The sequence below is a fragment of the Pipistrellus hanaki genome (genome assembly GCF_964339955.1).
Source record: "Pipistrellus hanaki genome assembly, chromosome: 1".
In the NCBI taxonomy this organism is placed as follows: Eukaryota; Metazoa; Chordata; class Mammalia; order Chiroptera; family Vespertilionidae; genus Pipistrellus; species Pipistrellus hanaki.
This window is the reverse complement of record NC_140503.1, coordinates 185,252,914-185,267,352: the sequence shown is the minus strand read 5'-3', so window position 1 is coordinate 185,267,352 and position 14,439 is coordinate 185,252,914. Positions and strand designations below refer to the sequence as shown.

The 14,439-nt window shown below is 44.7% G+C and overlaps 1 protein-coding gene across 1 annotated transcript in view; it reads right to left on the bottom strand.

Annotated features, from left to right (window-relative positions):
* The window catches only part of KCTD8 (potassium channel tetramerization domain containing 8), a 179,614-nt gene extending 165,640 nt beyond the window's left edge, over positions 1–13,974 (bottom strand). Inside the window, exon 1 of the mRNA XM_084900997.1 lies at positions 12,813–13,974. Within this exon, the coding sequence (XP_084757123.1) occupies positions 12,813–13,839 (1,027 nt within the window). The 5' untranslated portion in view covers positions 13,840–13,974. The remainder of the gene's footprint in view (positions 1–12,812) is intronic.
* Between the last annotated feature and the right edge of the window lie 465 nt (positions 13,975–14,439).

Here is a 14,439-nt window from a genome sequence, read left to right as displayed (position 1 = left end):
TGTAATATTTCTAATAAGATAGAAGTGATGGGACCCAGAGCACAGAGCAGAAAAGCATCCTAGGACAGAGAGGGGGAAAAAGTTCCTCTGTTATTGAAACATAAGGGAAGGCAGATAAGATGGACTCAGCTGTGCATAGATTTATAGGTTTGGCATAAGGAAGATGAATGGGCAGGAAGATGAATGAATGTAGCGGCTCCCACTTTTTTTCTGTAAAGAAAGAAGCAGAAACATTTGCTGAGACTGAGGTAAGGAATAGGGGAGGCAACTGGAGGTTACAAAAAAAGTTATAATAAAACCGTTTTTGTGAAGATTAGAAGAGCTTACCAGAGAAGCACAGGAGAATTCTCAAGCAGCGGAGAATGTCTATTTAAGACTGGTGTCCATGGAATTTTAGTAGAAATGATCTGTTCTATTGTGTGACATTCTCCAGCAGCTCTCAGCTATTTGGTTATAGGAGGAAAAAAAGTTGCTAGCTTGGTTCACTCAGAGCCATAAAAGGCTTGGCAGGGGGAGGGGAAGCAAAAAAAGAGGAATAAGAGTGTTCTGGATATTTCCAGGAGAGTCACTACAGTTACAAACCTGTAACCTAAATCAGATATCAAGGGCAATGATCAAAAGAAGGCTGATGAATTGAGAGAAAGTGGCAATAGAGAGTGATAGCATAAGAATACTGATAGGAAAGAATATTATGATTCACAAGATTTTTAATTAACCGTTTTGGAGGTAGGCATATGTGACTATGGCATATGATTGATCTTTGTTATTCTGAGTTAGTGACCAGAAAAATATTTGGAGCCAGCATGTGCCTCATCCCCAACCTTTGTGTCTCCCCCTGGTGATTTGTCTTTAAAATGTTTATTGGTAATCTTCTTTCCATGAAGATGTGCTCTGAAGAGAGAAGTACACCTTCTCATGGATATGACTGTGACTGCAATGACCAACTTGATGCAATAAACTAGACTTGTCATTTCCCTTCTGCCCCTACATCAGTCCTTCCTCTCATCCTCCATATTCCTGTGGAGGTCTAATCACTGAAGCACTGCAGTCCTCTTTGACTCCACCTCCCTATTTTTCTTGTACTCAAACCGTTCAAAGCCTTAATGATTATTTCTTCACAGTGTTTCTCACTCCATCTTCTGTGTTAGTTTTGTGTGTGTGTGTGTGTGTGTGTGTATGTGTGTGTGTGTGTGTGCTGCTGTTGTTGTTGTTCTTGTTAATCTTCACCTGAGAATATTTACCCATTGATTCTTAGAGAGAGTGGAGGGGAAGGGGAATGACAGAGAAAGAAACATCGATGTGAGAGAGAAACATTGATTAGTTGCCTCCCACAAGCACCCCAACCAGGGCCAGGAATGGAGCCTGTAACTGAAGTACATGCCCTTGAACAGAATCAAACCTGGGACTCTTCAGTCTGTGGGCTGATGCTCTATCAACTAGCTAGGGCCCATCTCCTGTTTTTCATTCTCATTATCATCAGTTCAAGCTAAGGCCTTTCATGCCTACTAATCACCTCCCAAAGGCTTTTTCTTGCTATAATCTACTCGTTTTCTGTCTTCCTTTGCTTCCAAGTCTTTAATATTTGCTATCAACTTCAGAATAGAGATCTCATTTATTTTCTCTCCCCACTTACATTGCAAGCTCCTTGAAGTTAAGTATGAGATATATATTAGAGTCCTGGTGCACGAAATTCATGCATGGGTGTCTGTGTGTGTGTGTGTGTGTGTGTGTGTGTGTGTGTCTGTGTCCCTGATGGGATCAGGACTAAACAGGCAGTTGGACATCCCTCTCACAATCCAAAACTGCTGGGCTCCAACCACTGGCTGCCTGGCTGCCTGATTGCTCCTAACCACTTCTGCCTGCCAGCCTGATTGATGCCTAACTGTTCCCCTGCCAGCCCAATTGCCCCTAAATGCCCTCCCCTGCCAGCCCAATTGCCCCTAAATGCCCTCCCCTACTGGTTGCCCCCAACTGCCCTCCTCTGCTTCCCATCTTGTGGCGGCTACCTTGTATACACATGGGGACAGCCATCTTTGACCACATGAGGGCAGCCATCTTATGTGTTGGAGTGATGGTCAATTTGCATATTACTCTTTTATTAGATAGGATTTTTATATCCCTCCTTAAAGAGTCTAGTCTATAATAATTGGCTCTGACATTTGCTGTGTATAACAAGCCCTGTAACACAACTTAATGCAAAGAAACAAATTATTTTGCCTAAGTCTTGCAGACTATTCTGACTTCCTGTACCCAAATTTTATCAGGATAGCTTATGAAAGATATACTCCCATGTGAACAGTAATCTATGCTAGAGGTCAGCCATTTCTCTAAAATAGCCTTTGGAATTATCCTAACACAGCTGGATTCATGATTTCCTGCTTTTTTTTTTTTTTCAGACTGATAGCCTCACCACATAAGTGCACTGACTCCACAAGTGACCTGTAATTTTATTTGAACATCTGTAGTCTCTTGGGTATTAGAGGCTGGCAAAATTATAAAGTGCATGGAATTTATTTTTCACAAAGCTCTGCTTTTCCTCCATGTTCCTCTCAGATAGCATTTCCTCTAAACCTAATTCAGGTATAAAATCCTTTTATCCTCTTTCTTCTATGCTTATCAAAACATCCTTTTTAAGGCACTATCCTACATCTCTCTATATTCATAGCTACAATCAAGTATATAGAAATATATCCTTTATTAGCTACTTACTTTCAATAACTATAATTTATTTTTAATTATAAAATGAACATAAGCTGTGATTAAAAGATTTGCAAAAAATAAATAAAAGTCGTTTAAAATCCTTCAAATAGCTAAGTGCACTTCCTTCCAGCCTTTCTATTATATAAACATTGACTTGCATCTTTTTAAATATAATTAACAGCGTTCTATGCATACAGATCTCTGTTTTTTTCTTCACTGAATAATTTAGTAAGACCATAACTTTTCTCAGAACTAGCTTGTTTATAATTAAATAGGTTCTTAAACATTAATCTGGAAAGCTGCTTTAAAAAATAATATTCACAAACACTATCCCCTGAGACTCTACTAGTAATTCAGCAGGGAACAAATATTCAATTTTAAGCAACATCCCAGGTGATACTACTACAATTCTTTAGACAAGCATGGTGTATCGATTTCTTTACCCATCCTGGAACAAGCAGCTCGCTGCATCAACTGCTGTTATTAGCACCGTTAACTAGCTTTGCTCTGTTCATAGCAGCCATACTAAGAATCCACAAGCTTGGATGAATCCCATTATCTACTCTCTCAACTTTTGCATCCATACCAGAGACCATATTCCAGCCAGGCAATTTATCACCACTATAAATTTATAATTTTATTTGATCAGTTCAATAATTACTAATGAGCTCCTAATTGGTCAAACTAATTGATGTTTTCTGTCTTAATCTATGATCAACCCTCTGTAGCATTACATTGATTTGCTTAAACTCACTTAATTCTACTTAAAAATTATTTTCCCATAAATTTCACAATCACCTCTCTCTTCTGATATTTCTAATGTCCAGTTGACCTTTCTCAAGATGATTCCCAGGCTCTTCTTTATCTACTCATTCAGCAGCCTCAGTACAGCCCTCTACCTCTCCAAACTCACTGATGATTCATTTGGTCTCCAGGACCATGCTTGAGACATCTCCCACCTGAAAGTTTCAGAGATACCTCACACTGAACAGTTTTAGCACTGACCTTATCATCTTCTCCTTCTGGCCCAAACCCTCCAGAATGCCCTATCTCAGATAAGACCGTCACCAACTCTGGAGTCATCTTCTATATCTCTTTTTCCACCTTCTCTCACATCCAGTAGGTCACAGAGTTTGAGCTAAGACACAAAATCAGAACAGCAAAGCATATTCCCATGAAAAAGAGATTGGGGTATCAAGATTCACTGATAAATTAAAGAAGAGAGGCACCGAAGAAACTCATCGCGGTCTACGACATCCCATGCGGCTCTCCAGCGCCTTCTTTTCCACATGGAACATTCCCCTGACCTAGAATGATTGACGAAGAGGTCAAGGGAGGTTTTATGGGGCTCCTCGCAGAGACAGAAACATGGAAGTTATAAGATTTCTACATTTTATATTCCCAGAGAAATGACTAACTTACATGGTAACCTCCAGAGGGCCAATCCTTATAGATTCTGTCCTTATTTATTGTAAGCCATCCTTTAGCCAGGTTCATCTGGTCAAAGCCTTTATTAGATAGGGCCTCCTCTTCCTAGAAATAGCATTCATCTACTTAGAAAGCCAGTTGAAAAGGATATTAGATCTCCATTCTTTTCTTTCTTCCAAGGTATCATTCTGTTCAAGGGAAAAGATGAATCATTATTGCCAGACAGTTTAACTCCTATCTCCCAGAGTTTAATGGATTATACCATATACTTAGCTCTAGAATCCATCTCTTTCTCTCCATCACTGCTAGAGCACAGTGGCTCATCTTTGGCCTGAGCCTTTCCAATAACCACCAACTGACCAAGTAGCTTCAGTTTCCCCAGCTCCCTGTGTCACTCTGATGCAATCTTTTCTTCCTGAATAAGCATATTTCATCATGTCACTTTCTGGTTCAAAATCCTTCGCCTGATATAAAATGTATTGCATCAGCTTTCCTCAGCCTACATTCCCAGATTTTTCCCGCAACAGTCTTGGGAATCCAGCCAAACCAAACTAGCCTCTTAAAAAAAAAAAAAAAAAAAAAAAAAAAAAAAGCCGTGCCTGGCAAAGCTCCCAAGCACTGATCTGAGATGCCCACCGTTCTGGCCATAATTTGTAATGTCACCTTTTCCCCAATGCCATCCCTGAACCCTCCATTTAGTGCAGGCATGAAACACCTCCTCTGTATTGGCATTGTTCTTTATGAATAGGTAATAGTTACCTTTAGAAAACCTGAACTTTGAATAAGTGGCTGGGCCAAGTATTTCATATGCATCCAATGATTTAATCCTCAGAGCACCTTCTGAAATATGTACTATCATTCCAGTAAGTTTACAAAGGAGGAAGCCAAGGTTTGCAGACGATAAATGACTTACCCATAGCCAGACAAGTATGAACTAAAAGTGTAATGATATGAAGGTAGCTCTGGTTTACTCCGGACTCCTCCTCCTTAAGCCCAGTCATATGTCTCTACTCATCCATCATACAGCTTCCCTAATTAAATCAGTAAACTTTGCCACGTGACAATGTGGAGCCAGACACAGTGTGAGGCTTCACTGAGAAAGACATGGGGAGTAAATACAATTTTAAAACATCACCCTCTCTAACTGAAGATAGGTGAGTTTCAAATTTTAAAAACCAGCTAGCACGTACCATCCTTCACGACTTCCATCAAGGAATGGTAAACTGGGTATCAGACACAGGAAGGGGAGAGCGAAAGCTGTTATGAAATTATCCCCATAACTCGCCTGGCCAAAACACCTGCGTCAGGTTTTACAGTGCATTTCTCTGGGAAGTTAAAGTCACTGCTAATTGCTGCCATTCCTGAGCTCCTGTGGGACTACAGGCATTATTAGTGTTGCCTGTGATTTTCCGACATCTGCTCTACGTCTCACCCTTTACAAAAGTAAATTCACGTTTAACTGCCAGGCAAAAGCTATTCACCTCAGCTTGTGTCTTACCTCTTACAAGAAAATGGGAAAAAGTGTAGTTAGTATCTTCCTCAGATACTAACCCCACACAATCTATGTGTTGTCACCACTAGTTCAATTTACACCACACGATTCAATGGAAGTGCTAAAAACACCTGGCAAGTATCATCTCGTTTATGCTCAGATCATTCTTCAGGTGAGAGATGGGAAATAGTCTCAAAGTATTCCACAGAAGCAAATGGTTTACCAAAATCCTCTAATTTTCTCCAACATTTGCCGGAATCCATATACACTATAGCATTACGAAAACTATAGTTTAACAATGTAGCACACGTTCATTTATCTGAGACTCTAACTTTTAGAATGACATTCTTCCTCAATATAAATACTATTCTTCAGGTATTTTTTTTTACTTCCAGGCTGTGATCCTACTTTCTATACTTTTTCCTCAGTGATAACTTGCACTGAAATGATGAGATAAAAATTACTAGTCTCATTTATATTATGCATACACTAGGTTTGATGCAAGAATAGGCCTTCCTTCTTCCAGCTGCTGGCACCAGCTTCCCTCCAGCCCTGGCTTCATCCAAAAGGATGCCCTGAAGGATGTCTGGTTAATTAGCATATTATCCTTCTATTATTATAGATTAGTATATAAAGGAATGCCCATAAAGGGAGTTGTGCAATGATGTCTTTGCAAAAATGGGATGTGTGTGAATATTAAAATATTTGCATGTATTTTAATAAAAAATGATTGTCTTTCAGATGTTCTTCTCAAATGCTAATGAGACACAGAGTATACAGGCTACAGTGATTGGGCATGAAGAGACTAGACAGCTGAAAATAATTTCCTAATTCCCTTGAGATGGACTTCTGAGTGTGATCCATGCTCCACCACTGAGTAGTCCTCCCACAGACATCATTCATTCAGAGGAGGCTGGGCACAGAGCATCATGGTGTTGGGGAGATGTGGCCTGTGTGGTTGTGCCGGCACATTGGCAGATTTCTTTATTCTCAGTTCGCTGACGGTGGCAAAGGCAGCAGCTACTCAGTGGCAGTTCTCCAGTGAAGTCTTATAAGCTCAGTCTAGAGCCTTTTTCTTTAATCTTCCCTTTGATTCTGTAAGATATGCATATCCTTATTAAATCCCTTCAACTTAAACTAACTAGAGTGCATTTGGTTTTAATGCAGGCTAAGACATATAACTTGGAGTAGGAGCGATGGCCCCGTTTTGCAATAACAAAGCCTGAAGGATGCTGGGGGTTTAATGCAGCAGGGAGGCAGTCAGGTGGTCGGCCACAGGATAACAATGCTACAGATAGGGAAACTGGCAACAACTATCACTTTGGAAGGTAGACACATGCCAACTATAGCTATAGCATGAAATAAAACGCCAGGGAACTTCAGAATATTAGTGTGTGGTGTTAGCTCCTGCCTCTTTCAGCAAAGTCTCATCAGGGGGAAAGACCCACTTAGCAAGCCCACCAAGAGAGGCAGAAGAAGACACAGGCCTTGCCGAGGAGGTGCTCTTTAATCCCTCCGCCGGAAGCCCATGAGAAAAGGTGAAGGAGAATCCTGTAATTTGGACGTTTAGAAGCTGTTTCTATGCCACCAAGCCAAGTAGTTAAAGGTTGTGGCTACATAACAGCAAGTACTAATGTTCCAAGGACTCAATGGGCTGTGTCGAAAGAGCACAGAGTTTCTCTCTGGTCAAACATGGAACTGCTTGAGCATCCAAAATTCCATTGAGTGAAATGCTCAAATATCTAAAATATCCATGATTTCACAACTACACAGGGGAGAGAGAGAGAGAGAGAGAGAGAGAGAGAGAGAGAGAGAGAGAGAGAGAGAGAGAGAGGCACTACCACAACAGAAAAGTGGGAATAAAGCGCCAAAATACCACAGCAACAGCTACACTTCACTGAATATCACTGGAAGTTATTAGAGAACCAATTCCTTACTATGAAATAGGACAAGAAATAAGAATTATGCATTTTCCCTGCCTTTCCTCTATGAACTATATTTTAGCAGTTTTTGAGAAAAGTTCATTAGAAGACTCCACCTACCAAATGTAGAAGAAATGACAAAATCAGAAAAGTTATAATTGTGCAGTCCCTAATGTAATATTTGCATCAGATAACAGTCATCAATGGTAAAACTACTAGATAAATGTTTTGGTGGGAGTCAGATTGACACCATTCACATGATACTTGTGGAATGATCACCTGTGAGTTGAAATATTAATGGAGCACACAGAATCACCATGAATCACCTTTCCCCCAGAAAAGTAAGAGAAGCTGAGATAAATATGCTCAAATTAATATTCACTTTCAGATAATATAGGTACAAAAAAAACATGCAGCTACATACAGAACATGGGGCTTTCATCAGGTCAACAGACTCTGTTTCTAGAAACAAAATGATGGTGTTACATGTGAAGAGACAGAGAGAGGCAGCGACAGAGACAAAGACAGAGAGACATAAATAGAGATAGAGATAGACATAACATAGACATAGACATAAAGATGGACAGAGGAAAAGAGAGAGGAGGAGCTGTCCTATATTAATTAAGACACAGGCACATAAAAAGTGTACAATCCCAACTTTTTAAAAAGAAACAACTATAAAAAAATACTTTTGAGGCAATCTAAGAAACATGATTATGGATTATATATCAGATATTGCCAAAATCATTATGCATCTCATTAAAGTTGATAATGGAATAGTGTTGATATAAAAAAAATATCCATTTTTTGTTTATAACAAGGTACATAGATTTGAAACAACATAATATTTTGGAGTTGCTTTAAAATGGTTTAGCAAAAAAAAAAAAAATAACATCAGAGATGCATTTATATTTTTATTACTGTTGAACCTAGGAGATGAATATATTAAAGTTTTTTTTTTGGAAAATTGTTGTGTGTTTTTTTCCATGATGTTTAAAATGTTCACAATACAAAAATTTAAGTTAAAAACAAAAACAAAAAAACAGCAGTAACTAAATATAACCACAAAAGTGCAGCCTTAGCAGGAGGTCCAACTCTTTCACACAGCAGACCGCCCCGCTGACAAAGCTGGCACCACACTCCTAAACCGTTCATTTCAGACGGGAAATGAGTGACTCAGAGAGGCCACAGAATAGCTTTCAGGTATAAAAATTACATTAGGAGGAGATATTTTTGCTCTTAATTCACTCATGAAACTGACCAAAAGTCCACTACAATTTTGCCAGAAACTGCAAAACTGGCCATCAGTAGCATAAGCTATTTCATCCTTCAAGCCACCTGCAGGTGCTGAACCTGCACTGGCAGGAAGTGAGCTGTGGAATCTGCAGTTGGGAAGAGGGTGTCGGACCCCAATGCCTGCCTCAGGCGTGGTCAGGGAAGGCAACTGACAGGTTAGAATCTCCCAGAAGGTAAAGGAAAGGACCCTGGAGGACAACAGGCAAGGGAGTTGTGCTCCACAGCAAAACCAGGTGCTGCCAGGTAGGCACTTATTCTCTTGGCAGGAAAGGGAGTCTCCGACAGGCCTGCATGGCAGAATTTGCTGCAAGACTGTAATGCTGTGTGGGTTCCATTCTCCCCTTCTTGGACCACATGCTTTCACTGATCCTGCTCCTGTCAGATTTGTTTATTGACTGCATTGAGGGCAAGTGACATATATGAAAATATTAATTCATAAGAGACCATTCCACAAGGAATCACCTTCATATCTCATACATAATACCGTATGTAGATCACCCACAGATGGAGGCAGGGCCGATGAGACTGGGGTGTCCCCTTTGAGAAGGATAATAAACATTCATTTGCATGAAGAGTAGTTTCATCGTTTTATGCAGGTGCATGTGTTTGTGATGCTGTTGCTGCCGTTGAAGTTTGAAAAGGAAAATAAGATTACACTATAGAGGATCCTCTTGACCTGCTTACTCAAAATCTTTCTAATCTACAGAGACGGGTGAGCTAAAAATTACCTTTCCATCGTTGGTAATTAGAGAGATGAAATTGAAAACAACAATGAACTATCACTTTTCTTCTATTTTTCGCAACAATTAGAAAACTGAATTTTGACAAGTTGGCAGGGAAGTGGAGATAATGACATTCTCATGTGCTATTCTCAGAAGTGAAGACTGGTGTACTCATTTGGAGAGCAATCTGACAGTCCTTAACCAAGTGCATCCCCAAGGGCCCACTAATTCCCCTCCTAGATGTATATTTAAAAAGTTCTCACACAGGTCCACAGTAGGCTTGGCCATGACAAGTGAAGAAATCTAAATGTGGATCATCAGTGGGGGTAGAGATTAGTTAGGAAAAGTACACACTAGGAAGTACATGTCAGTAATCAATCATTTAGAAGGGCACATAGAAAGGAAAGGATCTTAAAAAGAAAGTTCTTAATGACAGACATATGTACGTAAATTAATAATATATAAAAGACGCTCTGTCCATTGAGCCAAACCGGTTTCGGCCTCTCTCTTTCTATTTATACAGGAGCAAAAATTGGCATAAGAATGTATAAACTACAATTCTATAGTTTTAGCAAAGCTTCAAACTAGTTCATGTGCAGCCTGAATTTAAAAATGTGTTAACATGACTGGTGCATGTTACACACCAAACAAATATTTGTTGAAAGTACTGGTCAAAAGGAAAAATAAAAGGTAAGGCCCTCTTCTGCATTTGAAATATAGTAGACAAACAATTTCATCCAATAATTTTGTTTTTAATGAATAACACTAATATTCATTTTAAATAAAGACTGCAAACAAGGTAATTATAAACTTGCACCATCTCCTAAACTGAATAAGATGGAAATACAAAGATTTTACATTGTATTTTCATTTCCAATTTTAAAAGGAATCCCATCCAAAATAACTTGTGAAAATATGCTGCAAGCTATATAAAACATAAAATAAGTGTATGTATAATAGTATTCAATATCAACTTTACATAATAAATTTAAAATGACAACTAAATTAGGCTGGCCAATGACTGGAATAACACTTCAAAAGAGCAATATTTAATCTGAAATTTTCCCCCATGGGGTAATTAATGAGGAAAGTTTTAGGTTGCTTCCTTAGATTTCTTGGATTTCTATGAATGAATCTCAGAGCTCATTAGTTATGTGAATACTCTGCAAAAGGTTATTCATAATATGACTATTTATTTTGTTAACAATTCTTCTAGCCCCAGGAGTGAAATATTCTGAATTCCAAATACCTCTTTCAAATTAACTTATTAGTTAAATCTAAGAAAGATTCCAAAATGCAAGAAACATAATTGCAGAACATATGCTTATATCTGCTCTAACAAAAATCACTAACCACAAGGGTCAAAAGTTCATTCCATCTCATCTTCTGTTATGCTTGAAAATATATCCAGTTGAAATGATAAATGTTTAAAATTTCAAATGTTAATAACGGATAAGATGTAAAGAATACTGCTAGATGGTTTAATTACTTAATAAATAGTGAAAAGGTATTTTCAATTTTAAAAAATGGCCTTCCTTTGGGTGGCTTTTCTCTTTTTACTGTGCAACTTGTAATAGCACTTTGATATAATTAAGACAGATTTCTATCCACCGCTTCAGTGACACTTTCTTTGCTTCTCTGTCGAAATGCTTTGTTTTCTTGGAAAATCCACCCTGTTTAAAAAGACTATCTAGCACTAAGACAGCCTGCTGTGTTTTATCACACTACCTCAAAGGTTACTAGAATATTCAATGAGCACCTTCCAATCAAGCTTGTTCCTGTGCAAGCAGGCTTTCCCTTTCTCCAGTCAAAATAAAGTGCGGAAAAAATTGTCTAATCCCCAAAGAGCGAGTAAATTACCAAAGTAAATAAGTACAATTAAAACTGGTTTGTTTGTATCATAGAGGGCCAATGGTGCTTTCCCTAAGAGTACAGGCACATTCCAAAGCTTCTTGTGTCTCCACAAAGAAACACGTTTGCCAAATGATGCCCCTGCTGCCAGCCCAGCTGGCTTTTCATTTCCCCAAACAGCTCTCCAGCGGGGCCCTCCTCGCTGTCTAAATATCGCTGGGAACTGAGCCGCCCCGCCTCCCCATCCCCCAAGGCCCGGTGATCTTGGGTGGAGTTCTTGAACTTGATCCACAGGGCGCCCTCCTGAAGGGGCTGCAGGAAGCATCATGCCAAATGCTTTCCAAATCCTCTCCCTCATTCCCTCCTTTCACAATATCCCAGGATTTACTCCCCCTGGGGAAGTGGACTCAAACTCCCCACCCCCTTTGCGTTTGAGATGCCCAGAAGGAAATCAATCTCTCTCTCCCTCTCTCTCTCCCTCTCTCTCTCTCTCTCTCTCTCTCTCCCTCTCTCTCTCTCAATCTCTCTCTCTCTCTCTCTCTCTCTCTCTCTCTCTCTCTCTCTCTCTCTCTCTCTCTCTCTCACACACACACACACACACACACACACACACACACACGTGCACACGCACTCTCCAACCCTGACAACAGCGCTCACACATGCACACTCTTCGGTTCCCTCCACCTCCCGCTTTCCGCTGTCCAAACACCCAGCAATGACAGCTGACAAGTGGCGCTGGGAAAAAACCTGAGTTTTCTCCGGGTCGATGGAGACCTCTTTCCCTCCAGTCGCACACTCCCCCGCCCCCTGAGGGGCTCTGGGGCACAGTCACCACTTTCCAGGTTGCCTCCTGACACCTCCCCTAATTGGATGCTCCTGCGCCTAGACCGGCACCAACAGGAGGTACTCCCCTCCCGGGGATGCTCTGCTGCGGTGCCTCTGTGCTACCCTGCCCTCCGGAGAGGAAACACAGGCGCCCGCACACTGATCCCCAGGAGCCCCGCAGACGCAGAGGGAGAAAGGAGAACCGCTGTGCCCAGCCAGGTCTCCCAGGCCCCCTCCGCGCCCTGCGCAGGAGAAGGGAGCCCAGGGCTGCGGGGTGCGGGGTGCGGGGTGGAGGAGAGGGACAAAAATCCTTCAAGTTAAGAAGGAGGGCTGCCTAGGAACTAGGTGCACCTCGGGGACCAAGTGGGGATCTCGGAGGGAGAAAGCGCTCAGCCAGAGGCGGGGGCGCGCAGGGTGAGCCCCCCTCGGGCTCATGAATTAACCAGCTCCCTCTGAGACGCCCCGTGTGTTTTTGTAGTTGTTGTTGCTGTTTGTTTGCTTGTTTGTTTGCTTGTTTGTTTGTTTGGGGGGGGGGGAGCGGGGAGACAGGACACGCGGACCCCGCGGCGGACTCACGGAAGAAGATGTACTCGGTGTAGCTGCTCCAGACCTTGTCGTCGCGGTACTGGTGCACGAAGGCGGCGGCGCCGGAGGAGTTGCACGCCACCATGTGGAAGCCGGCCTCGGACAGCCGGTCGAACGCCTGCTCCAGGTGCGTGAACTTGAGGTAGAAGCGGGACGTGTACTTGTCGGGCGGCCGGTCGGGGTCGCGGCTCTCGTTGAGCGTGTCCCCGAAGACCTCCTTGGCCAGCGCGATGCGCCCGCACACCAGGATGCGCGCCACCCGCCGGAACCGGGCGTCCGCCTGCTGGTCCCGCACGGCCGTGGAGGAGCCGCGGTAGCCGAGCGTCAGGAAGCCCGAGCGCCGGTCCGTCCCGCCGCCGCCGCCAAGGCCAAGGCCAAGGCCAATGCCACCGCCGCCGCCGCCGTGCGCCCCGGGCCCCGAGGGCGCGCCCGCCGCCGCCCCCCGCAGCAGGAGCGCGTCGCTGCTGCCCTGCGACAGCGTGTCCTCCAGGTCGCTCTGGCAGCCCTCGTCGTTGAGCGAGTTCTGCTTGGCCACCTTGGGCGCCAGCAGCTGCACCAGGTCGGCGAGCTGGAAGTACTCGGCCTCGCGCAGGAGGCGCTCCTTCTCGGGGAAGTGCTCGGGCAGCGCCAGCCGCCGGTCCCGCAGGTAGTCCAGCACGTACCTGAACAGGAAGCCGTCGCGGTCGATGAAGAAGCGCGCCCGGCTGTCCCTGGGCAGCTCGCCCCGCCGCCGCGCGCCGCCGCCGCCGCCGCCGCCGCCCCGGGGGCCGGAGGGCGAGAACATCGCGGCCAGCGTGCTGTCCGGGACGCTGAGCAGCGTCGAGTGCTTGGTCACGTACACCTGGCCGCCCACGTTCAGCTCCACCACCTCGGGGAAGGGCGAGGGCGCGGGCGCGCAGGACCCCGGGGCCGCCGCCGCCGCCGCCGCCGATGCCGCCCCGGGAGGCGCGGACGCGGAGACCATCTCGCTGATGGGCAGGATGGTGCTGCCCGCGCTGCCCGTGTCCTTCAGAGCCATGGTCCGGGGGCCCCGCGTCCGACCGAGGGGACCGGGGGCAGCCGCACTTTCTCGATCTTCCGAACCGTGTGCCCTGCGCCCCCGGGGAGTGGGGAGGGGGTCCCCCGGCCTTGGCGCGCGCGCTGGGTGCGCCCTCGGGCCAGACCGCACGTTCCTCCTCCGGCCGGGGCGGCCCGGTTCAGGGCTCGGGGTGCTCGGGCTCCATCGGGGGAGCGCAGCGCAGGAGAGGAGCTCAGCGGCGGCGGTGGAGGTGGAGGTGGAGGCGCGGGGAGCAGCGGCCGCTCCGTTGGGGCGCCGGCGGGGAAGTGTGCGAGGGACTTGCTTGCAAGAGGCTCCGGCGCGGCCGCTCGCCTCCCCGCGGGGCGGGAGGAGGGGTCGGTCGGAGCGGTCGGAGCGGAGAGAACTCGCCGCCCAGGCGGCTGGCAGAGCGAGCCGCGAGTGCCAGGAGCGCGGCGCGCGGCGCTCACTACTCCTCTCCCCGCCGGGGAGGCGGCGCTGACGTCAGGCCGGGACTGGGACCCGAGCCACAGCTGTCACTTAAAGAGATAAGCGCCCGCCGCGCGCCGCCGCGCGCCGCCGCTAGGGGGCGCAGCCGCGAGG